The 26152-nt window shown below is 43.6% G+C and overlaps 1 protein-coding gene across 7 annotated transcripts in view; it reads left to right on the top strand.

The window, feature by feature from the left end:
* The window catches only part of rasl10a (RAS-like, family 10, member A), a 99687-nt gene that overhangs the window by 1455 nt on the left and 72080 nt on the right, over positions 1-26152 (top strand). For 5 of the 7 annotated variants that reach the window (XM_059988073.1, XM_059988076.1, XM_059988075.1 and 2 more), the window contains exon 2: positions 19758-19882. In XM_059988073.1, the coding sequence (XP_059844056.1) occupies positions 19758-19882 (125 nt within the window). The other 2 variants (XM_059988074.1, XM_059988072.1) reach the window with 2 other exon arrangements.

Here is a 26152-nt window from a genome sequence, read left to right on the forward strand (position 1 = left end):
TTTTGTTTTTACTGTGTACTGTGCCAGCAGTTTATGGTCGAAATGACAATAAACATGACTTGACCTGAGTATCTTAGGAAGTGTTGATCTGCTGGGATATTCACAGGCAAGTCTGCGGAGCAGGGTTTCCGAACTGGAGGCCACCCACCTCTTGTTTAATGGTACTGGTCCCTGGCATTAAAACCCCCTGCACTAGAGTTTACAGAAAATCCAGTGAGCGGCAGTTCTGTGGGTGAGGATGCCTTGTTGAGCTGGTGATGCACCATCAATAACTCACACTGAGACGTAAGGCGAGATATCGGCTTTTATTGACTGGAAGAAGGAACCAGGAGTGAGTGTCCATCATACTATGTCCTGGAGACTGAGGCCGAGCGTCAGGCCTCAGATCGCCTTTATACAGGGGCCTGTGGGAGGAGCCACAGGAGCAGTCAGGAGGGGGCATGTCCAGACAGGCACATAGTTCACCACACGAGGGAGGCCGGAGGAGAACGGCCAGACTGACGGGAAGGCCGCCGTAACTCAAGTCACCACGTGTTGCGGGAGAGGATCTCTGAACACACAACACGCCGAACCTTGGGAGTGGACGGGCGACAGAGGCAGAGGACAAGAACATACACTCAGTGGCCATAGGAGGGAAGTAAATTAGTCAAGATAGTTCAACAATGTTTAGATTTTGTTTATTATCTTGCTCACATAGCACGGCGTACTGGGGTTCTCCACACACATTGATGAGCTAAATTCTCTGATAAAGTGAAGTGAGCTCACTTCAGGGGGTTTAAGTTTACAAAAAGGGCTTAGAAGATGCTTACAGTGAAAAGTGATACTGATGACTACAAACTTCTGGGAGTAGTAATGAGTCCAGGGCATGCACCATGAATAATAGGGCCCTAGGGAGAACAGAGGAACTTTGAAGTTGAAGACAATGGATAGGTAGATAACATAGCCAGGAAGGCATATAAGATACTGGTCTTCACCAGATGCTGCACTCAAGAGAGAAGTTATGCTCCATCTTTACAAAATCTTGGTCAGAACTCAGCTGGAGTACTGTGTCACCATGCTTTAGAAATCACGTGACAGCGATGGAGACAGTGCAGGGAAGTTTCACCAGAATGTTGTCTCAGACAGGGCAGTTCAGTTATAAGGAGAGATACAAGGAGGTATGGCTGTTTTCTCTTGAGCAGAGGACAAGTTAAGAGGGTTAAGACTAATTACCAGTTAACTGACCAACCGGTACAACTTTGGACTGTGAGAGGAAACAAGAGAACCTGGAGGAAACCCATGCGTTCATGGGGAGAACATACAAACTGCTTACAGGCAGTGGCGGAAATTCAACCCGGGTCACCTGTACTATAAAGTGTTTTGCTAACTTCTACACTACCTGATTGAAGTAGATAAAATTCAGTGTGGTACAAGTAGGCTAGGCTGCAGGAAACCTTTCCCCATATTGGAGGAAGATAAAACTAGAGGACTTCAATTTCAAGTGATGGATAAGAGATTTAGAGGGAATATTAAGGGGTTCTTCTTCACCCTGAAAGTGACCAGGACTTGAGAAGTTTCTGTGCTGTTGTGCTCTATGACCCCATGGTAATTGTCTGGCATGCACTGCTTGAGAGAGTGATTGAAGCTGGGTAACAGACCGTGTTTAAAAGGTATCTAGATGAGCTGCTGAATTATCCAGGTGTAAAAAGACAATGGACCAACCACTGGGAGGTGAGATTGCTACAGAAGGATGCCAGCTGATCCACATGGATGAGTTGTGTCAAATGGCTTGTTTCAATTATGTATGTTTCGATGAATCTATATATAAAATAGACTTTAATAAACACAGTAGAGATTTCAGGCAACATTTGCTTATCCAGAGAATGGTAAGAATACTGAAGGCGCTAACACAAAGCTGTTGTGACAATTAGCATAAATCAACATGAGGGGAAAGGAAAAGCAGGCTTTGGTGATGAGGTTTGACACATAGGAGTGATGGGAGGCTCAAATGTAGCATCAATGCCAGCGGTAACCAATTGGGCTGATTGGCGTGCTCCTAAGCAGTTAGTTGCTTGTTCGTAATTCCAAGAATTACCGTGAAAAGTGGGAATGTTCTTGCTCCAAAAGTACTAACTCAGTCCCTGCACAGTTTGATAAAGAAATTACAGCAAGTTATTTGAAAAGCTGAACCATTAGCAAATAAATTTACCTAGAAACCGCATCAGTGTAGCCAATTGGAATATACCATTACTAATGCTAAATCGCTCATCAGACAGCTAATAAGCAACTCCTGTCTCTGCAACTTTATTAGTCTGACTGTGCAGTTAAAAGCATTAATGTGTAATGGCTCCGCTGAAAGTGTGGAATGCCTGTTGTGTGCTCAAGGCCCAACACAATGTGTTTAATTCTTCTGCCTTGTGCAAATAAAGACGTTGACAGTGTTGTTTATTGTAGTTTATGGTACCTTTATGTTAGAATTTATCACCAGCTGTCAGCCACATAATCCGCTTGTTGCTGTTGTGAAGTGTAAAAGGAAAATGGGCCTGTGCTAATGAAATATTCCAGAAGGAGAACAGTATTTTGCATTGTAATATCGTATTAATACACAGACACACACAATTGAATATTAGTGTTAAATTGTAGTGTTTTAGTTTCTTGCTTGTAATATTACTTGACATTAATAAATACTAGTAATCAGGCATTTTGCAAAAAAAATTATTAATCACTACATGTGTCTGTTTTCACGTATCTTACAGAGGCATAGAGTGACACAGAACAAAAACCAGCTCTTCTGCCCAAATTGTCCAGGCTGATCAAAGAGCCCACCTAAGATAATCCCATTTGTCCACATTCGGGCCCCATACCTTCCTTCAGGATATCTTCAAGGAGTGATGCCTCAAAACGACGGCATCCATCACTAAGGACCTCTCTCACCCAGGACATGCCCTCTTCTCATTGCTACCATCAGGGAGGAGGTACAGGAGCCTGAAGACACACACTCAATGATTCAGGAACAGCTTCTTCCCCTCTGCCATACAATTCCTCATTAGACATTGAACCCATCACCACTACCTCACTACTTTCTTTACTCTTTTGCACTACTTATTTAACTTTTCAAACGTATATATTTAATGTAATTTATGCAGTTTTCTATTGTTATGTATTGCATTGTACTGCTGTGGCAAAGTCAACAAATCTCACAACACATGCCAGTGATTCTTAAACCAGCTTCTGAACTATTCCTAGCCTATATTTATCCAAATGTCTTGTTATTTTAACTGCCTCACCTGTCTTTCTAGCTGCTACTCCATTAATGTGCAACACTCTGTGAAATGCCCCTCATGTTCCTCTTAAATCTTTCCCCTCTCAGCTTAAAAGCAATACCCTCCGGTCTTTTGTTCCTTTCCTTGTGTGTGTTCACCCTATATATGCCCTGCATAATTTTATACACCCCTAGTCTCCTACATTCCAAGGAATGTAGTTCCAGCCTGCCCAACCTCTCCCTATAACTCAATCTTCAAATCCTGGCAACGTCCAGGTCATTCTGAAGAATGAGAGGTGACATCATTGAAACCTACTGAATGTTGGAAGGCCTCAATAGAGTAGATGTGGAGAGGATGTTTCCTGTGCTGGGGGAGTCTAAGACCAGAGGCCACATCCGTTTAGTCCTCTTCCGCCACAAACTGGTGAACCTGGAATTCATTGCCACAGGCGGCTGTGGAGACCAAGACATTGGGTATATTTAAGGCAGAGGTTGATAGATTCTTGATTAGTCAGGGCATGAAGGGATAAAGGGAGAAGGCAGGAGATTGAGGCTGAGAGGGAAAATGGATCAGCCATGATGAAATGGCAAAGCAGACTCGATGGCCTAATTCTGCTCCTACATCTTATGGTCTAAATCTTTTTTGTACTCTCACCATCTTAACAACAGGATGACCAGAAGTGTACCATGAGACAAGCAAGCTTACCACCCCATCTTCCTCCGTGCCCATCTCATAATTCTCCATAACCTCCGTCATCTCCAAAGGGATTCCACCACTGAGCACGTCTTTCCCTCAGCTCCCCCCGCCCACTTTCTGCTTTCTGCATGGATCACTCCCTACACAACTTCCTTATCTATTCGTCCCTTCCCACTGATCTGCCTTGTAAGCACGACAAGTGCTACACCTGCCTCCACACCTCCTCCCTCACTACCATTCAGGGCCCTAAACAGTCCTTCCAGGTGAGGTGACACTTCACCTGTGAGTCTGTTGGGGTCCTCTGCTATATCTGGTGCTCCCACTGTGGCCTCCTATATATTGGTAAGACCCGACATAGATTGGGAGGCTGCTTTGCCGAGCACCTAAGAGGAGTTTCCCAGTGACCACCGATTTAAATTCCACTTCTCATTCCCATTCCGACATGTCAGTCCATGGCCTCCGTACTGTCCTGGATGAGGCCACACTCAGGTTGGAGGAGCAACAACACCTTGTATTCCATTTGAGGAGCCTCCAACCTGATGGCACGATTTCTTGAACTTCTGGTAATGGCCTACCTCCCACCTTCACCATTCTCCATTCCCATTTCCCTCTCTCACCTTACCTTCTTACTCGCCCATCACCTCCCCCTGGTGTTCCTCCCCCTTTTCTTTCTTCCATGACCTTCTGTCCTCTCCTATCAGATTCCCCCTTCTCTAGCCCTTTATCTCTTTCACCAATCAACTTTATTGCACCCCTCCCACCTCTCCCAGTTTCACCTATCACCTACTGCCTTGTATTTCTTCCTCCGCTCTCCCCACCTTTTTACTCTGACTTCTTGCCCTTTTTCTCCAGTCCTGGTGACGGGTCTCAGCCCGAAACATCGACAGTTTATGCTTTTCCATAGGTGCTGCCTGACCCGCTGAGTTCCTCCAGCATTTTGTGTCTGTTGCTAGGAGACCAAGAGAAATGCATTTTAAGGATCGTAAACCAACATTGTACCTTGTGGGACTTTATTCCACTGGCTTTCTCAAAAGCCTGGCAACCGGAAAAAAAATGGTGCTGAGGATTCACATAAAAACCACTGTTAGTTCAGCATTATCAGTTCAAGTTTAGAAATGGAATGCTAACTAGCTCTTCACTATTCAGTTGCAAAACTAGTTTAATGGCACTTGACTCTAGATATCATTGCAGAAAGAATATTTTCTGCTCACAAGATGATTATGGATTGTTTTACACGTTCTGGTTTTCAAAAGCTTAGTGTAATAGAAACACAATTAAGCTATGGTAAGATCAAGTTGATCATGGGAAGATTTGTCCATTTTAAACAGTCCTTAGTAATACAGTGATTCCCTGTCTGTAATTTTCTAAAATTATTGTTCATGTGCTTTAAGTTACCACAAAATTATGTGGTATTGAATTCAATTCAATTCAAAAATTATTTATTGATTGAAATACAACATGGAATAGGCCCTTCAAGGTGTGCCACTGTGCAACCCCTCAATGAGCCTAATCATGGGACAATTTAACCTACAATTAACCTACGTCTGTCGTTTTGACTTCTGGTAAGATGGTGGTGCATATACACACAGTGGCCTCTCAGGGGACAACCAAAGGTGCTTTTTTTCCTTTGCTAAATGTGTTTTTATACATGTAATGACTAGTCTTGACTCAATAACTATGTGTACAACACATCCAGCTCATCAGCGAGCTGCTCATTGTTCAGAGCAGCCAGCAGGGGTATTGTAAAAGCCGGCTGGCGGTTCAGTCAATGGGCCAACAAAGGCCAGTTGGGCCAAGAGAGTCAAGTTTGGCCGTTGGGCTGAGGAAGGGGAGGAAGGCGAGTAGGCTGTTGGGCCAAGGTGGTCAGTTCAGGCCAAGAGTCTGCCTGTCGGGCCGAGGGAGTCAAATTGGGACATCAGGCTGCAGGGGGAGCTGGACTGGGTTCGGAAGAGTTGACTTGGGTGGAGACCATGCTGCTGCCTGCTACTTGGAGGCACCGGAGTTGGAGCCTTCCAACTGGCACAAAGGTGGCGTGTAGTGAAACGGCAAGTGCCTGGCTTGGACATTTCACTTGGACAGTGATTGCTGATTCCCTTGTTTGGTGGGGAGACAGGCAGTGAGGCAGCAATGTCACCTCGGCTGTAGTGAAGACTAGGCCCCAAGCCGAGGGCTTGCATTGTAACCTGGTGTCCAGGCTTGGTTGGGGTAGCCTCACCTGTCAGTGCTCCCCTACAGTGTGGGATTGGTGGAATTACAGGCTGGACTGCTGGAATTTGTTGCTCAGGGTCTTTGACCAAAAACATGTTTTATTTTGTGACCAAGTTCTTTTTTTTTACCCTTTCTCGCTATTTTGAATGCACGTGTACGTTTTTACAGCTTTGGCCCCAGAGGGTGCTGTCTCGTTCAGTTGTAACTATGACAATTAAACTTGATTTGATTTTGACTGTGGGAGGAAACCAGAGCACCAGGAGGAAACCCACAGAGTCACGGGGAGAACATATAAATTCCTTACGGGCAATGACAGGATTTGAACCTGGGTCACCTGTACTGTAAAGGGTTGTGCTAACCACTATGCTACCACGCTATTAAACTAGCAAGAGTGCAGAAAAAATTTACCAGGATGTTGCCTGGGCTTGGGAGTCCAGAGTTGTAAGGAGTGGTTGGGTGAACTTGGACTTTATTCACTAGAATGTAGGATCAATGGATGTCCTGATAGAGGAATCATGAGCGCAGAGACAGGGAAAAACCATGTTGTCTTTCTCTCAAGGAAGTGGTGCGAAGATCAGAAGGGCAGAAGTTTTAAGATCAGAGGTGAGAGGTTTGGAGGGATATCGGAGACACGAGATTCAAAGTACGTTTATTATCAAAGTACGTATGCAATATAGAACCCTGAGGTTCTTCCCACAGACAGCCACGAAACAAAGGGAATAACGGAATCCAACAAAGAAAAACATCGATCCCCAGAGCGCAATAAAAAACGAGCAATAAACACAGGATTTAGAAATGCTCACCCACAAAGTCATTGAAAGAGTCCAGGCAGCTCAATTCACTTCAGTCTAGAGCCATGTTGTTCGTTATCTGCAGGCTACTCCAATTAAAATCGCACAAAAAAAGCAATGACCCGAAGCCAGAAACACATCAGAATGTGATCTACAGAGTAGAATCCACAAACCTTGCCCGAGGCCCAGAACTCTGACACCATCTCCCAACAGCATTGGAAGGGAGAGGGAGAGGGAGAGGGAGAGGGAGAGAGAGAGAGAGAGAGAGAGAGGGAGAGGGAGAGGGAGAGGGAGAGAGAGAGAATTCGAAAGCAGGAACCTTCCTCCGGCAGCATTGAGCGAGAGGGAGAGAGGGTTGTTGTGTATTTGGAATGAGTTGAGGCTGGCAGATTAACAACACTTAAAAGGCAGATAGTTAAGTGCATGGATAGATAGGAGAGGTTTGGACAGCTGAGGGCCAAATGCAAGCTAGCTGGGCGAGTCTTGGATGAGTTGGGCTGGAGGACCAGTTCCATATACACTCAGTGGCCACTTTATTAGTTACCTCCTGTACCTAATAAAGTAGCTGCAGATTGTTGTTTTGTGGTCTTCCACTACTGCGGTCCATCCACTTCAAGGTTCGATATATGGTACGTACAGGGGTGCGTTCCTGCACACCACTGTTGTAATATGTGGTTATTTGAGTTACTGTCACCTTCCTGCCAGCTTGAACCAGCCTGACCATTCTCCTCTGATTCCTCTCACTGACAAGGCGTTTTCACCCACAGAGCTGTCGCTCACTGGGTGTTCTTTGCTTTTTGCACCATTCTCTATAAACTCTAGAGACTGCTGTGTGTGAAAGTCCCAAGAGACCATCAGATTCTGAGATACTCAAACCACCCCATCTGGCACCAAAAATAATTCCACGGTCAAAGTCACTTGGATCACATTTCTTCCCCATTCTGATGTTTGGTCTGAACAACAGAACTTCTTGACCATGACTGCATGCTTTTATGCTTTATGTTGCAGTCACATGGTTGTCTGATTAGATATTTGCATTAATGAGCAGGAGTACCTAATAATGTGACCACTGAGTATAGCATGAATCTATGAATGGGAGAGTTTAGTGATATTCTACAATTCTGTCTTCCCGGGTTAAGATAAACAATATTACAGAGGTGTTACTGGTGGTAAAATGATGCTTGCAGTTTCTGCAGCTCATCCCAATTTGAACAATTATGGTGCTTTTTTAACATCCACTACATTATTTGTTTTTGTTTCCCTGCTCTGTTGGAATTCATCATGACAGCAGCCCAATTTTTTTCCTGAAAGAGCTAACAGTTTGTTCTGATCGTTGTAATTCATGTGGACAACGACGATTGTAAAATGAAGAAATTTTTTTTTGACAAAAAAGAAGCATAGCTCCTTCTCCACATGTTTTTGCATCTATTACAGCCATGTAATGGATTTAATTAAAGAGTGATTTTGGTGCCTTTATACTAAAGTGACGCTAGATCTCCCTGTGGCCCGGGAGCGCAGTGATTATTTTATTCTTCAATGGCATTTGATTGAACTCTTTTCTCTACCATAAATATCAAATCCTGCCTCTACGCTATCCCCGATGGATAATGGATTTCCAAAAGATTTGATGTAGCTTATTGGTCTTGGCATGTGAACAAGGAAAGAATGCCTTGAAATTGGCCATTTATGTTGAAACTGTAATGGCAAGCTGGCATTACACAAATACTGTAACAGCTTATGAAACCTCCCAGGGAAAGCTACATTATCTTAAAAGGCATTCATCTGGGTGATTGCTTTTTATTCTGAATGACATTGCATGCATCTAGAACCTAACATTAATGAAATGAAAAATTTTGCAGGGATTATGTTATATCATCAGAAATAATGGTATTCATTGAATATCAGACATGGGTACCCACCCATGTGGTCTCTCTCAGTTACAGCTGCTGTGCTACATTCAGGCTTCTGGAACAATCAGAATTATGAAAGCAGATGATAACTAATCCAATGACATGATAGATTGAATTTTTTTTTTAAATCAACATTATCCAATACTCTCAGCACTGTCAAAATCAAAACGTTAAATACTTAGTAAATCTCCTTGGTACATAAAAGTTATAACACACAAAGGGTCCATTAAGCTCGCTATCTGTCCTATATAAATTGAATTGCAAACTACTTCTATGACTTAGCTCTTCCATAATCTGACTCATCGTTATGTGCCTTGTTGTATGATGAAGGTCTTTCCATGACCACCCTTGTCCTTGGCTAATTTTTCTACAGAAATGGTTTGTCATCACCTTCTTGCAGGCAGCGTCCTTACAGGACAGGTGATCCCAGCCGTAATCAACACCCCAGCCCGGCGTCGGCGGTCACATGACCGGGACTTGTGATCTGCACCAGCTGCTCATACAACCATCCACCACCTGCTCCCGTGGCTTCACGTGACCCTGATCGGGGGCTAAGCAGGTCCTACTCCTTGCCCAAGAGTGACCTGCAGGATAGCGGTGGGGAGGACTGCCTTACACCTCCTTTGGGACTGTTATGAACCCCGTAACTGGGTCACTTACCAGCAAAGATGGGGACGTCCGTTGAAGTCTGATGATACTATTTTTAACAGTATTTATTAGTAAAAATACACAAAAAATAATATCAATGCAAATATACAGATAATATACGTCATCAATACTAAATCTAAAAGTGCGGGTATAATAATAATCAATAAGAAATAAGCTCTATCGTTGTCTAGTGGATAATGTATTGTCCGATGGAAATATAAAGTTCACTCAGTTCATGCAGGCTGCAGCTTTTGGGGACCGCTGGGTTGCAATGGTTGGAGAGAGAGAGATTTGGGAGAAAAACTTGCCGATTTTCCTTTTATGATTTCGATCTGTCCGGAGTCTCGTTGTCGTGGCCTTTCACTTATGGCCTCTCCTTTAGCTAAACCATTCTCCCGTGGTAACCCCCCCAACCCAGGCAAGGGAGGATGCACACGAGCCCCCACCGGCTATTAAATGCTGTCACAGGATTTCTAGCGTTTCTCCTGGTGCATCTAAAGGGGTTGTTCCGCAGACCCTCTTTTATCCTTACTCACAGGATCTCAGATGTCAATCAGGTTGGGATGATGCAATCCCTCAACCAGCCCACTCTGGTTGTCCCCTGAGGGGTTTCAATGAATAGTACAGTACTCAATACACAATTCCGTCTCCAAGAGACAATAGCCGTTATCAGTGGTTTCATTTCGCTGAGGTCAGGACACATTCCAAACCTTGTGTACTCTGGACATCTCTCTCTCGTTTCCTGGGTCCCAGACCCGAATTAATAGCGATCTTGCGATTCTCAAAAAGGAGGGGGCGACTTTGTACCCTTCATTCCCTCAGAGTTGCGTCACATTCGTAACAGTAGAGACGTATTTCCACCCCGCCACCCAATAATCTGAATATTCCCTATTTTATAAGAATATCTGCTTTTTTCTAAAAAGATGGCATGCCATTTCTTGACCTCAACAGTTTGACTTTGTAAAGCATTCCATAACATAAGTATTTCAAATTAAAGAGAAATCACTGTTTCTCTCCTTTTTCGAAGGAAAGAAATGTCATGGGTTGGAAACTAAGCTGGCAATTTGCTATTACCTCTTTTACGCAATTGCCCAATGACAGGGTATTTTCTATATTAATTAATTAAAAGTCTTATCTGAATAATCTGGTGACAATAGCCCTAGCATCTTAAGCCTCTAGCTTCATTTGTTGATGAATTGTCCCAGTGAATCTATACAGTGCCTATAATGTGGCCTGAACCTCACAATTTCTGCAACGTATTGTAGTATTTGATCTGCACATTCCTTGTTAAATACATACTCCCTCCAAAATATGCAATATGTTCATGTTAATAATGAAGTTTTCTTCAATGGTTTATTGGCTATTAGTCTAATACTTGGAACATTACATTGCTTTGAATATTCAGTTAGGCAGTTGTCTCATAGGCTTCCAGATTTTGATCCACTTATTTGAGATCTTATCATTCCCAAAATGTATAATGTTGAGTGTAGCTAACCCAACTCTCGAATTCTTTTTCCCTCCATGACAAATGACAAATTAATTGTTGTACAAAATTGTGGATTTTTCATATTCTGAAATTGAATCTGATTATTTCACACAAATAATTTCAGGTTGATGAGTTTTGCCAACCATTTCTGTTTTCTTCATTTAGTATTGCTTCTTCTTCAGTCTGTTTCTTCTGATCTGTTTGAACTGATACCATGAACTAGTCTATTTCATTCCCTATAAAACCCTACTACACACGGAAGAAATGTATTGTCACATGCCTTAGATTTAATGTTTACAAAAGAAGAATTGTTTTATTTTATGAAACAATCTAAATCTCCAATCAAATGCAAAGCATCGTAAGTAATACTTCTTCCCACACTGTGGAACAGATGAATTCCCAGTAAGCAGTTTGCACCTCCTCCCCGTGACCACGTGGGTTTCCTCTCAAAGTCTGAAAACATACCAGTTGGTAGGTTAAATGGTTATTGTAAATTGTCCTGTGATTAGACTAAGGTTAAATCAGAGGTTGCTGGGCTCAAAGGCCGATTCCAAGCAGTGTCTCAACACATCAATAAGGAGTGGGAGTAGAATCATGTAATAAAATTATGGCTCAGATTTACATTCCCAGTCTCCATCTTCCTCCCCACTAACCTTTAACCCCTAATGGTTTTCAATTCTTTCTGTTTCTGCCTTTAATATATTCAAAGACTTTACTTCTTTGAGGAAGAGAAGTTCTAAAGACTTGTAACCCTTTGAGAAAAATCTCCATTTGAAATGGTGGACCTGTTAATTTTAAACAGTGTTGAGTCTGCTATACATTCCAATTCCAGTCAAACCCTCACAATCATTAGGGTTATAAATTCTTTGTAATTCATCATTGCTTGGCATATAACAGTTACATGTCAGATGTGTCTTCTTGGCTTTGATACAGAGTGAATCTGTACGTGCCCAGTTGGATCTGACAAAGTTCATAAATCCCTGGGTACAAGTTGCATCAGGTTCATCCAACTCTTGGTCGGTGTGTTTACACATCACCTTTGGTCAGCTTCATTGCTGGTGAGTGATGGAGGAGAAGCTGTATGTTACTGGAGAAGCCAGGAGGGAACGTGCATTAATTCAGGGTGGGCAGGGGTCTGAGCTGAGAAGATGGGTAAGAGGTGCAATCTGGGACCAGTAGTCACACTGGGAACCACAGAAACTACCCTGAATCAGGGACCTGGTGTCCTACATCCTTGGAGCAGTCCTGGTTGTGTAGGATTTTATTTTTATAGTCCAGCAGACCTCCACTTGTGAACTGCTTAGAGCTGACTCGAGGTTAGGAAGGAGGCAAGCAAAATGCTTTTCTGTGATTATCTGTGATCGTGTCCACGAGCATATTAAAGTAGAGCTCATAACAGCTACTGAGAAAAATTACGCCTCACTGATAAAGTTAGGCACTTTGTTCATGCAGTTACTGATACTTTTAAATGTATCCGTTTTATTTCTGCTTCCGTTTTACGAGGAAACAGAAGAACATTCAAATTTCAAAGTGTATTTAATATCAAAGTATGTGTACATGATACAACCTTGAGATTTGTCTGCTAACAGGCAGCCACGACGCAAAGAAGCCCAAATAAAACCACGCTTAAAAAAAAAGACAGTCAAACACCCAATGTGCAGAGAGGTTAAAAACAAATCACGCAAACAGTAAATGCAAGCAAATAGCATTCTGAACTGAAGTCCACAGAGACGGTCCTGTCCATACGTAGACCCTTGGTTCAGCACAGAACGGAGCAGATAACTGAACCTGCCCGTCCCTCGCCTCTGACCCGATCACCCTGTCCTCTTCAATCTGGCCCGGCGCTTAAATCACCCAAACATCGGGTTCAGTTGCTTCAATACGCTTTAGGGCATGGACCCTGCTGCCTCGATTTGGCCAGTACCCAGTCTTTCTGATTCAGGATGTATAGTTGTCTATGGTTAACATAAACATATTTTCAAATTATCAATCCTGATTTCCTTTGAAGAGTAAGCACTTATTCCCAGAAATTACCTTTGCCTAATGATTATACTCAGTAGTGGTCCTATATTTGAAAAACGCCAGTGTTCTTCAAAGGCAACACGAGTGAATCTGCAGATGCTGGAAATAAATAAAAACACAAAATGCTGGCAGAACTCAGCAGGCCAGACAGCATCTATGGGAGGAGGTAGTGACGACGTTTCGGGCCGAAACCCTTCATCAGGAGCGGTAGTGTTCTTTATGCTGGCCACTTGTGATCCAAACCTCTTTCCTGATTCTGGGAGATTAAGATGCAGAAAACTTGAATGTGTTCTACTGTTGCTAAGGAAAAAGTTGTATCAAAGGTCAAAGCAATTACCTCTTGGGTCTCGTGGGACAGCTCTCAGATATTATCAGAAAATGATATATGAGTTCTTGCCACATAAATTGTACCCAGTGATTAAAATTAAGTACAAAAGAATTAACAATCTGTAACACTCTTGGAGTCATAGAAAACTACAGCACTAAAGCAGGCCCTGTGCCCTATCTAGTTAATGCCAAAACCGTTTTAAATGGCCTATTACCTTCAGCCTGCACCGGGACCATAGCCCTCCATACCCCTACCATCCATGTACCTATCCAATCTTCTCTTAAATATTGAAATCAAAATCACATCCACCACTTGTGCTGCCAGCTCATACTCCACCTACCACCCTCTGCGTGAAGAAGTTTCCCCTTAAACTTCTTACCTTTCATCCTTAACCCATGACGTCTAGTTGTAGTCCCACCCAATCTCAGTGGAAAAAGCCTGCTTGCAATTTCCCCATCTATGGTGGTGGCATCCATCGGTCTCGAGAGACCATGGATCTGTGCCTGGAGTTTCCAGGGTGCAGGCCTGGGCAGGGTTGTATGGGAGACCGGCAGTTGCCCAAGCTGCAGGCCTTCCCCTCTCCACGCCACCGATGTTGTCCAACGGACAACAGGTGACATCACAGAGCAATGTGCTGTTAAGTGCCTTGCTCAAGGACACAAACGCGCTGCCTCAGTTGAGGCTTGAACCAGTGACCTTCAGGTTACTAGTCTGATGCCTTGCCCACTAGGCCACGCACCAACACCCCTATCTATACCCCTCATAACTTTGTTTACCTCCATCAAATTTCCCCTCATGTTCTAAGGTATTACTGGTATTAAATGTAAATCTGCACAATTAACAATTGTACCCAGAATAAATTGTAAAATTTTAGATTAGCTTGGACATCTGCACTTTAGGGTTTTTTTTTAAAGTCCTCACAACTGTGGAAGTGGTGATTTGAATTTGTGCGATGAATTCACAATGTTAATATAAATTTTCAGGTTTTTGGTTAAGTCCATAGATAAAGGAGCAGAAAAGTAATCCATTTGGCCCTTCCAGTCTGCTCCACTATTTCATCATGGCTGGTCCATTTCCCCCTCAGCCCCAATCTCCTGCTTTCTTCCCGTATCCCTTTATGTGCTGACTATTCAAGAATCGATCAGCCTCTGCCTTAAATATACCCAATGACTTGGCCTCCACAGCTGCCTGTGGCAACAAATTCCATGGAGTTACCAACTTCTGGCTAAAGAAATTCCTCCATATCATCATTCTAAGTGGACATCCCTCTATTCTGAGGCCATGTCCTCTGTTCTTAGACTCCCCCACCATATGAATCATTCTCTCTACATCCACACTATCAAGACCTTTGAACATTCAATAGGTTTCTATGAGATCACCCCTTCATTCTTCTTCAGGGCTAAAGTAGCCAGAATAGTTAAAATGGCTAAAGTAGCCAGAATACTGATCAGGTGTCAGATCTCTCAGTGGGAGAGCATTTTGGAGATAGTGATCATAATACTATCTCCTTTACAATAGCATTGGAGAGAGATAGGAATGGACAAGTCAGAAAAGCATTTAATTGGAGTAAGAGGAATTATGAGGCTATCAGGCAGGAAATTGGAGGCTTAAATTGGAAATGGATGTTTTCAGGGAAAGGTACGAAAAAAACGTGGCAAATATTCAGGAGGTATTTGTGTAGAGCTCTTTGTAGGTACGTTCCAATGAGACAGGGAAGTTATGGTAGGGTACAGGAACCATGGTGTATAAAGGCTGTAATAAATCTAGTCAAGAAGAAAAGAAAAGCTTACAAAAGGTTCAGAGAGCTAGGTAATGTTAGAGATCTAGAAGATTATAAGGCTACTAGGAAGGAGCTTAAGAAAGAAATTAGGAGAGCCAGAAGGGGCCATGAGAAGGCCTTGGTGGGCAGAATTAAGGAAAACCCCAAGGCATTGTACATGTGAAGAGCAAGAGGATAAGATGTGAAAGAATAGGACCTAACAAATGTGACAGTAGGAAAGTGTGTATGGAACCAGAGGAAATAGCAGAGGTGCTTAATGAAAACTTCCGTATTCACTATGGAAAAGGATCTTAGTAATTGTAGTGATAACTTGCAGCAGACTGAAAAGCTTGAGCATGTAGATATTAAGAAAGAGGATGTGCTGGAGCTTTAGGAAAGCATCAAGTTGGATAAGTCACCGGGACCGGATGTAATGTACCCCAGGCTACTGTGGGAGGCGAGAGAGGAGATTGCTGAGCCTCTGGCAATGATCTTTGCATCATCAATGGAGATGGGAAAGGTTCCTGAGGATTGGAGGGTTGTGGATGTTGCTCCTTTATTCAAGAAAGGGTGTAGAGGTAGCCCAGGAAATTATAGACTAGTGAGTCTTACCTCAGTGGCTGGTAAGTTGATGGAGAAGATCCTGAGAGGCAGGATTTATGAACATTTGGAGAGGTATTACATGATTAGAAGTAGTCAGCATAGCTTTGTCAAGGGCAGGTCGTGCCTTACAAGCCTGATTGAATTTTTGAGAATGTGACTAAACACACTGATGAAGGAAGAGCAGTAGATGTAGTGTATATGGATTTCAGCATGGCATTTGATAAGATACACCATGAAAGGCTTATTGAGAAAGTAAAGAGGCATGGGATCCAAGGGGACATTGCTTTGTGGATCCAGAACTGGCTTCCCCACAGAAGGCAAAGAGTGGTTGTAGATGAGTCATATTCTGCATGGAGGTCAATGACCAGTGGTGTGACTCAGGGATCTGTTCTGGGACCATTACTCTTCCTGATTTTTATAAATGACCTGGATGAGGAAGTGGAGGGATGGGCTAGTAAGTTTGTTGATGACACAAAGGTTGGAGGTGTTGTGGATAGTGTGGAGGGCTGTCAGAGGTTACAATGGGACATTGATTGGATGCAAAACTGGGCTGAGAAATGGCAGATGGAGTTCAACCCAGATAAGTGTGAAGTGGTTCATTTTGGTAGGCCAACTATGATGGCAGAATATAGTATTAATGGTAAGACTCTTGGCAGTGTGGAGGAGCAGAGGGATCTTGGGGTCTGAGTCCATAGGACACTCAGAGCAGCTGCGCAGGTTGACTCTGTGGCTAAGAAGGCGTATGGTATATTGGCCTTCATCAATCATGGAATTGAATTGAGAGGTAATGTTGCAGCTATATAGGACCCTGGTCAGACCCCACTTGGAGTACTGTGCTCAGTTCTGGTTGCCTCACTATAGAAAGAATGCAGAGGAGTTTTACAAAGATGTTGCTTGGATTGGGGAGCATGCCTTATGAGAATAGGTTGAGTGAACTCGGCTTTTCTTCTTGGAGTGAAGGAGGATGAGTGGTGACCTGATAGAGGTGTATAAGATGATGAGAGGCGTTGATTGTGAGGATAGTCAGAGGCTTCTTCCCAGGGCTGAAATAGTTGCTACAAGAGGACACAGGTTTAAGGTGCTGGGGATTAGGTACAGAGGAGATATCAGGGGTAAGTTTTTTACGCAGAGGGTGGTGAGTGCGTGGAATGGGCTGCTGGCAACGGTGGTGGAGGCGGATATGATAGGGTCTTTTAAGTGGCTTTCAGATAGGTACATGGAGCTTAGTAAAATAGAGGGCTATAGGTAAGCCTAGTAATTTCATAGGTAGGGACGTGTTCGGCACAACTTTGTGGGCTGAAGGGCCTGTATTGTGCCTCTAAACATTTCCTATGGACATGTTGATCCATGGTCTCCTCTTGTGCCAAGATGAGGCCACCCTCAGTGTGGATGAGCAGCACCTTGTATTCCAACTCGGTAGCTTCTAACCTGATGGCATGAATATCAATTTTTCCTTTCTGTTTAAAAAAAAAATCCCCCGTCCCCTTCCTCTAATCCCCACTCTGACCATTTACCTCTTCTCACCTGCCCATCACTTCCCTTGGGTTCCCTCCTTCCCCTTTTCCGATTGTCCACTCTCCTCTCCTATCAGATTCCTTCTTCTCCAGCCCTTGACCTTTCCCACCCACCTGGCTTCACCCATCACCTTTGAGATAGCCTCCTTCCCCTCCCTCCACCTTATTACTCCGGCATCTTCCCCTTTCCTTCTCGGTCCTGAAGAAGGGACTTGGCCCAAAACGCTGACTGTTTATTCATTTCCACAGCTGCTGCCTGACCTGCTGAGCTCCTCCAGCATTTTGTGTGTGTATTGCTTTGTATTCCTTCACCCAAATAAATAATTATTGAAGTGCCAGTACAGATCCTTGCATAACATAATTTGTCACTTTTCATAAAGCAGAGATGCTCTTGGTTTCAGTTCCCCTGTTATTGCTTAATTATCAATGCATAAAGACATCACTCAATATGAACATACATTTCAATTATCTGATTTAAAAAAAATCTTATTAAATGCCTCATGAAAATCCACACAGGAAATGCACATGGGTGCACTGGTTTATTTATTTATTTACAGTGCAGAATAGACCCTTTTGGCCCTTTGAGCCATATCGCCTAGCAACCCCTGATTTTACTCTAGCCCAGTCACCGGACAATTTACAATAACCAATTAACCTATCGATTGGTACGTCTTTGGACTGTGGGTGGAAACCGGAGCACCCAGAGGAAACCTATGTGGTCACGGGAAAGTCGTACAGACTCCTTACAGGCAATGACGGGAATTGAACCCGGGTCGCTGGTACTGTAAAGCGTTGCACTAACCACAACGCCACCGTGCATGGTCTATCACAGCAGTTGTCCTGGTGAAGAAATCCACTGTTAATGGATGTGATGGCCTACCCGTCAATGTTTTTGATCGGCCTATGCTTGTGTTCTGAGTAATTCAGAAGTCTGGTTGATTATTTGCTGACTAGAGTGCAATCCAACCATGACAGAAAGGAAGTTAAGACCATAAGACATAGCAGCAGAGTTAGGCCATTCGGGCCATTGAGTTTTCTCTGCCTTTCCATCATGGCTGATTTATTACCCCTCTTAACCCCATTCTCCTGCCTTCTCCCCATAACCTTCAACACCCTTATTAATGAGGAACCTATCAGCCTTTGCCTTAAATATACCCAGTGACTTGGTCTCCACAGCCATCTGTTGCAATGAATTAACTAAATACATTTTCGCTAAAAGGCCGACGTTAAGAATGGAAGCGGTGTAACTATCCAAGTCGGAGAGGCCAACTAATGTCCTTTGGGGGGTGGGGGGGAGTCTGCTGCGTCACGTGGGCTTGCTCACAGAGCCAGAGACTGGGGTTGACAGTTCATTGCTTTTGAAATGGCTCAGAGAACCATTGAGGGCAATCACTGGTGGGCAATAAACTCTGACTTTGTCAAGAACGCCCAGGTCCAGAGAAAAATAACCCGCCCTTAATTCCACTAACACCCCTCTCCCTTGACTAATGTTAGAATATACTTCTTCCAGTCTTAACAAGGAACGAAGAAAATGGATGAGCAGAACGTTGTGGGCCGAAGGGCCTGTAACGTGCTGTAGATTTCTATGTTTAGGACAGTACAGCACAGGTACAGGCCCTTCAGCCCACAAAGTTGTGCTGAACTAGCTAAAAAACCAATCAAAACCACCCAAACCTCCAACTACATCATCTATCTATCCCTCCATTTTCCTTACATCCGTGTGCCTGTTAGAAGTCTCCTAAAAGCCTCTAATCTATTTGCTTCTACCGCCATACCAGGAGGCGCATTCCAGGCATCCACCACGCTCTGATTAAAGAACTTTCCCCTTTGAACCTACTCCCTCTCTCCCTCAATCCATGCCCTCTGGGACTAGACATTTCAACTCTGGGGAAACAGATACTCTCTGCCCACTCTTTCTTACATTTTGGGTGACTCTCAGATAATGTCCCATTGTTCTGTACTGTCAGCTCTTCCCTCTCCCACCGCTTCTTTACTTTTATCACTTTGATTCGGAGGAAACTCTGCAAGTGCTTAATGAGTGGCCAAGATGCCCCTGACCAGCTTTTTCACCGTCCGCAATACGGGAAGGAAACACTTTATAAATTCGGCCGCTGATGTTCGGAGTTCTCCACAGCCACATCGGCGAGGGGTCCTAATGCGTATACTTCCAGTCAAAATGTGCTTCGGGCATTCCTTGCAGCCCCACCCTCCCGTCTCATCGCTGCGACCCTCTGTCTATGACATTAGCTTTCCGTTGGTGACTGGGGTGGGAGTACCGTAGGCGAGACACAGAGTGAAACAGCACTGAACTGGCAGGCAACCTCGGAACTAAAAAAACATGACAAGCTTGCTTTCGGCTGACCGGAAGAACAGACAGGCACCCTCAAACTTAATGTCAATAAAATTTAAATATTTTATGTTTTTTTTTAAATTGTGCGTCAGCTTACAATCGGTTGTTTCTAAACGCTTCGTTAAGAGTAGAGAAAGCCAGTGATAAGGATTGCGTGAAAGAGCTGAAGTGGACTCACTTTGTCCGTTTTTATTTTGGAGGAGTGGTCCGACTCGAGGTGCAGAGGGATTCGAAATGCGAACGCGTACGTCCTCGTCTACGACATCTGCTGCTTCGACAGCTTCGAGTATGTGAAAACGATTCGGCAGCAGATCGCCGAAGTCAGGTAGGCAGTGTGCTTCTCTGCACTGACCCCACCCCCGAGACCCAGTCCACCCAGATCATCCCATAACTAAATTCTGCAAACCCGTCAGAGAATGGAAAATTCAAGTTTGTCAGCTGTTAACCGATAAAGAACCGTTTGAAATCTCGTCTATTCAGAAAGAGCCAGAACCCTTTCAGCAACTTTTTTTTTCCCGGTCCTGCTGAGGAGTCTCGGCCATCGACTCTTTTTCCGTGGATGCTCCCTGGCCTGCGAGTTCCTCCAGCATTTTGAGAGAGGGAGAGGGAGGGAGGGAGAGGGAGAGAGAGGGAGAGGGAGAGAGAGTGAGTGAGTTGCTTGGATCCCAGCATCTGCAGATTTTCTCGTGATTTCAGCAACTTAATTTCCTTCAAATTCTACCTCTGCTTAAGCTGCGGAGTTTCTGACAGATCAGCGGTGTTGTACCAGGTGCATTCGCCATGGTCTTAGAGCTTTATTTTGAAATGTCAAACTCCGCAATAAACCACAAACTGGGTGTGCGGTGAATCGCAAACACGAAAAAAAAAATCTGCAGGTGCTGGAAATCCAAAGCAACACACACCAAATGCTGAAGGAACTCAGCAGGATCTATGGTAAAGAATAAATAGTCGATGCTTCGAGCCGAAACCCTTCCTCAGGCTCAGATCCTCGGGATTTGCGGTGGTCTGATTGCTGAAAGTTACTCATTTCCGGACCTGTATTGCTCTCCAGCCGTTCTGATGCTGGCCACGAGGGGACGAAATCGAGTCATGAGAAGTGCCCTGGGCTTTCTCCTTCGGTGGTGATCTTACCCCATGTGGGAAAGTCATAGGGCCTTCGGCGCAACGAGACCACGTTGACATTCAGTGATTCTGCACCAATCCCATTTAACTCTCATCGGCCTCTCTAACTTCTACCACTCACCTGCACGCTTGTGTCTACCTGCAGCCTCCAGTTAATCCGTTAACCCATAAGTAATATAGTGCAATCGAGCAGAATGTGGGGTGCATCCTATAGCACTGCGGTTATGGGAAATGGAGTTCACAGTGCCATAGAGATCTGCTCCTGGGCCAGACGAGCATCTTAGATCCAGGGTGGGCATGGCCCCACGAATAAAAGTCTTTCTATTTTATGTCCTTGGAGAACTAAATAATGTCACTACGCTTCAGGACGGTTACAATAAGAAGCTGAATGTGAATGAGAATCATAAATTTTATAAGTAATTTCATTCCATGTCGCTCTGCAACTGTAATTGGATGTAGGAGTATGATTGCAGATGATGCAAAAATTGGTGCAATCACTGATGGCAAGAATGTTGTCTACAACAGAACGTAGATTGGCTGGGGAGACCATTGGCAGTAGATGGCTAGATACTAAGGAATGTTAATGAACAGCGGGTTCAACTATATTCTTCACTGTAAGAGGCAACAGAGGTAGATAAGGTGGTGAAGCATACTTGTCTTCATGGGGCAAGAGCACAGAACGTAAAATTAGGAGTTTTCACTCAGAGGATACTTTATTAGGTAGAGTGGAGCCGGCTGTGCTCTCAGCCCATCCACTTTAAGGCTCATTGTGTTGTACATCCAGAGATGCTCTTCTCCATGATGCTGCTGTAACAGGTGGCTATTTGAGTTACTGTCACCTTGAACTAGTCTGACCGTTCTCCTCTAACCTTTCTCATAACACCCACAGGACTGTTGCTCACTAGATATTTCATGTTTTTGGCAGCATCCTCTGTGAACTCTATGGATGGTTGTGCATGAAAATCCCAGGATATCAATACTTCCTGAGATACTCAAACCACCCCATCTGGCACCAGCAATCATTCTGCAAAATCACTAATATTACAATTTCCCCCAATTTGATGTTTGGTTTGAAGAACAACTGAGCCTCTTGACCGTGTCTGCATGCTTTTTTGCATTGTGTTGCAGCCATATGACTGGGTGATTTAGATATTTGCATTAATGAGCTGGTGTATCTAACGAGTGTATGTATTACTGGTTAGACTACTCTTGGAAAATGGAATGCACATTGTAGGAAGGGTATGGTGGTGGCACTGGGGAGAAGACAAAGGAAATTCACAAAACTGGTTCCTGGAGTAGAGGACTTGGATGGGGAAAGAATTGATAGGCTGGGTTGCTTTCCCTGGAGGAAAGGAGGCAGAGGCATGACCTGATTTAGGTATATAACACTATAAAGAGGCACAGATGGAATGTACTGTAATAACCTTTGTTTTCCCTGGTAGGAGTATTGTGGATGCCAAGTCTCTGCATTGTATTGGGTTGCACATTTATTATGGTAGCTAGTCATGTAGGTGGGGGTGTGGTAAAAGTAAAGTGCTTAGTTATGCATTCATGCTCCCCACTGGGGAATTGAACCCTGGTCTCCCACATGATAGGCAGGGATACTAATGACTATCCTCGTTAGTATAGTGGTTAGTATCCCCGTTTGTCACACGGGAGACCAGGGTTCAATTCCCCAGTGGGCAGCCAGAAGTATCAAAAACATAAGGGCATAGATTTGAGGTAAAAGGAAGGAGTTTTATAAAGGGATTTGAGGGGATTCCTTTGGAGTGACTGATAGCTAGAACACACTACCAGAGGAGGTGGAATCGGATACAAGTACTATGTTGAAGAGAGTTAATCAGGCAAGGCATAGGGTATGGAGCAAGTGTGGGCAAATAGATCAGTGTAGAAGCACATAATAGCCGGCGTGAACTTGGTTGGCCACAGCAGCCCTTTTCTGTGCTGTATGGTTCCGTAACACTATGCTGTGTTTGCTTGCTTTTCGTTTGATGACACCTACTTTCCTTATCGCCAGGATGGTTCCATTATCCATCACAGCAGGTCATTCAAAAGGGTTCCAACTACTTGCTCCATCTACACTGCCTGGTCTAATTCTGCTGATGAGAGAGCACACCCAGAAGTTGCCGAAGGTTATTCTGCAATTCTTACCCAATCAAAATTGCACATTGACATCACTTTGCCCAAGTGATTGGTATTTTTATGTTCAGAAGCATTGATAAATGTCTTGCGGATCCCATTGAAAACAAGGTTATTCATTCCTAGCTAATAACACAATTTAATAATTTTTCTGAAGTTGTACTCAGAATCTATTTAACATGACATACTAGGTATAAATTGACAGCTTGAATGACAGGACCATGTAACCCATGGAATTTGAGCGGCTGTGGTGCATTTTCCATTAATAAACTCTTATCTGTTTTGGAAAAACAATATTGTCAACTTTACTGCAGGCAAACAACTTCCCCTCCTTCTACCGAGGAAACTGATGGTCTAACTGGTACTCTGTCTGCACTTACTGTTGCTTTGGTAAAGCAGCTAACGTAATCAAAGACCCCACACACACTGGCCATGATCTCCTCTCCCCTTCCCACTGGGCAGAAAATACACGAGCCCGAAAGCACATACCACCAAGCTCAAGAACAACTTATGGGCTGCTGTCATAAGACGATTGTATAATCCCCTAGAGTGATAAAATGGTCCCACTGTTATTATGACCTTGCACCTTATTGTCCACCTGAACTGCACTGTTACTGTGACACTTTATTCTGCATTCCGTTATTGTTTTGTTTACACAATGCACTGTTGTAATGAAGTTACTTATATGAACAGATTGCAAGACAGGTCCTTCTCCCTTGTATGTGACAGTAATAAACTTTTTAAAAAAAATTCCAAAAATAATTGAGATACCGCACTTCTGTCCTTCTGTCCTCCCAGCAATCCCCCAATTACAGTAAAATGAATAATTAACCTACCAACTCGGTAGGAAATTGGAGGATTATGAGAGGCATAGATAGGGTGGATAGTCAGTACCTGTTTCCTAGGGCACCAATAGCAAACACCAGAGGGCATAGGTACAAAATTAAGGGAGGGAAGTTTAGGGGAGACATCAGGGGTAAGTTTTTTTACACAGAGGGTTGTGAGTGCCTGGAATGTCTTGCCAGGGATGGTGGTGGAGGCTAAAACATTAGGGGTATTTAAGAGCCTCTTGGACAGGCACATGGATGAAAGAAAAATGGAGGGTTATAGGGTAGCGTGGGTTTAGTACTTTTTTTAAGGATTATATGGGTCGGCACAGCATGGAGGGCTGAAGGGCCTGTACTGTGCTGTAGTGTTCTATGGTTAAACCAACACCAAAGCCAAAGGGAGAATGTGCAAACTCCTTACAGGCAACAGTGGGAATTGAACCCTGGGTCACTGCATTGTAAAGCGTTGTGCTAACCACTATGCTACTATGCAGCCAACTTAACTTCCAGGGCTGCATGGGATCTGGGAAATGGGAATCCCCCTAATCAGGTCCCTTAAATTCTTTTACCCAAAGTGGAACATCTTCCATACAAATCCCAATGATTATTTGAGTAGTATCAAGGCCCAAGCCCAAAGGTTTCCAGATCAAATCCATGACCAAGGGCTCTTCCGAGCAATTATGACTGAACAGATGGTTCTAGTTACTTGAAAAGAAAGTCAAGGCGTTCTGATTAACATTTACCCCAACAAATATTTGTAAAAATGGTTGTTTTGGGAATGATTATTAAACTCAATGTTAAAATTGGCGGAATGCAAGTCACTGCCCGTAAACAAAGACAGAACTTTCAGAGAATATGAAAGATGCTGTGTCATCACATTCTTAATCAGTGGATTTTTTTGTGGGAAGGATGCAGAGTTGTATATGGATACATTAGAACATTATGGCACAGTACAGGCTCTTCAGCCAACTTCAACGTTATAGTCGACTCTAAAATCAATCACTCACTCCTGCATTGGCCTCCATTTTCCTATCATTCCTATAGCTACATAAGTTTCTTAAATATCCCTAATGTATCGGCCTCTACCATCACCCTGGCTGGGTATCCTGTGCACCCTTCTCTCATAATGTCGTAGAAAAGTAGAGCACAGAAGCAGGCCCTTCTACCCATCCAGTTTGTGCCGAACCATTTGAACTGCTTACTCCCATCGACCTGCACCTGGATCATAGCCTTCCCTATCCGTGTACCTATCCCCAAATTTCTCTTAAACCTTGAAATCAACCCCACATCCCCCCACTTGTGCTGGTAGACTCTCACGACCCTCTGTGTGAAGTTTCCCCTCATATTCCCCTTAAACTTTTCACCTTTAACCTGTGACCTAGGTTGTAGTCCCACCAAACTGAAGCAGGAAAAAGGCTGCTTGTATTTACCCTATCGATACTACTCATACAATTGTGTGTGACCGCTATCAAATCTCCCCTCAATGTTTTACATTCCTTGGAATAAAGTTCTAACCTGTTCAGTCTTTCCTTATAACTCAGGTCCTCCGGTCCTGGCAACATCTTTTCTCTGCACTCTTTCAATCTTATTTACACATTTCCTGTAGGTAGGTGACCAAAACTGCACACAGTACTCCAACTCTGTCTAAACATTGATCTTTAAGGTTAAACCCATCAGATTTCAGCCTCTGTGTATGCAGTGACCTGATAAAAATTACGCCAGCATTATTCAAGAAGCTAGAATCACATCTGTAAAACAAGGCTATTTCTCAAAAGGAATTAAGTCTCAGCTGGTGCTGGTTTGTATAATGCAAGAGCTTTTTAGGGCTCTGATAACAAGAGGTCTTAGACCAGGGATAGCCAACCTTCAAATTTTTGGGCCAGGACCCTTCATCAGGATCTCAGCCCAAAATCTTGACTGTTTACTCTTTCCCATAGATGCTCCAGCATTTTGTGTGCGCGTTGCTTTGGATTTTCAGCATCTACAGATTTTCTTGTGTTTGTTGTCCCCAACCTTTTTTATGCCATGGACCGCAGGTTGAGAACCCGTCATTGCATTTACTAATTTCTGATGATTTGCCAGGGTGCCAAGCACAAAGCATGTGCCAATTATCGTTGTTGGAAATAAGAGGGACCTACAAAAGCAGCGTTTCACTCCACGGAGGAGTACAAGTGTCTTGGTGAAGAAGATGTGGAAATGTGGCTACATCGAGTGTTCAGCTAGATACAACTGGCACATTTTACTTCTCTTTAAAGAGCTCCTGAGCAGCAGCGTGGGCCGAAGCTGTAAACGTCTCCACCCATCTATCTGCATCCAAGGGGCACTACAAAGAAACAGATGCAATGTCATGTAACTCTGTGGTTATACATATTTCCTGTTTCTTATATTGAATCAGGATACTCATTCTGTAGTTTTCATGTACTTATTTAAGGACAAAATAGAAAATTGTAGAATAAATAAAATATTTTTCTTATGGTTTTAAATTCAGCTTTCTTCTCTGTCGTATC

Source organism: Hypanus sabinus, chromosome 13 (assembly GCF_030144855.1).
Source record: "Hypanus sabinus isolate sHypSab1 chromosome 13, sHypSab1.hap1, whole genome shotgun sequence".
Lineage (NCBI taxonomy): Eukaryota > Metazoa > Chordata > Chondrichthyes > Myliobatiformes > Dasyatidae > Hypanus > Hypanus sabinus.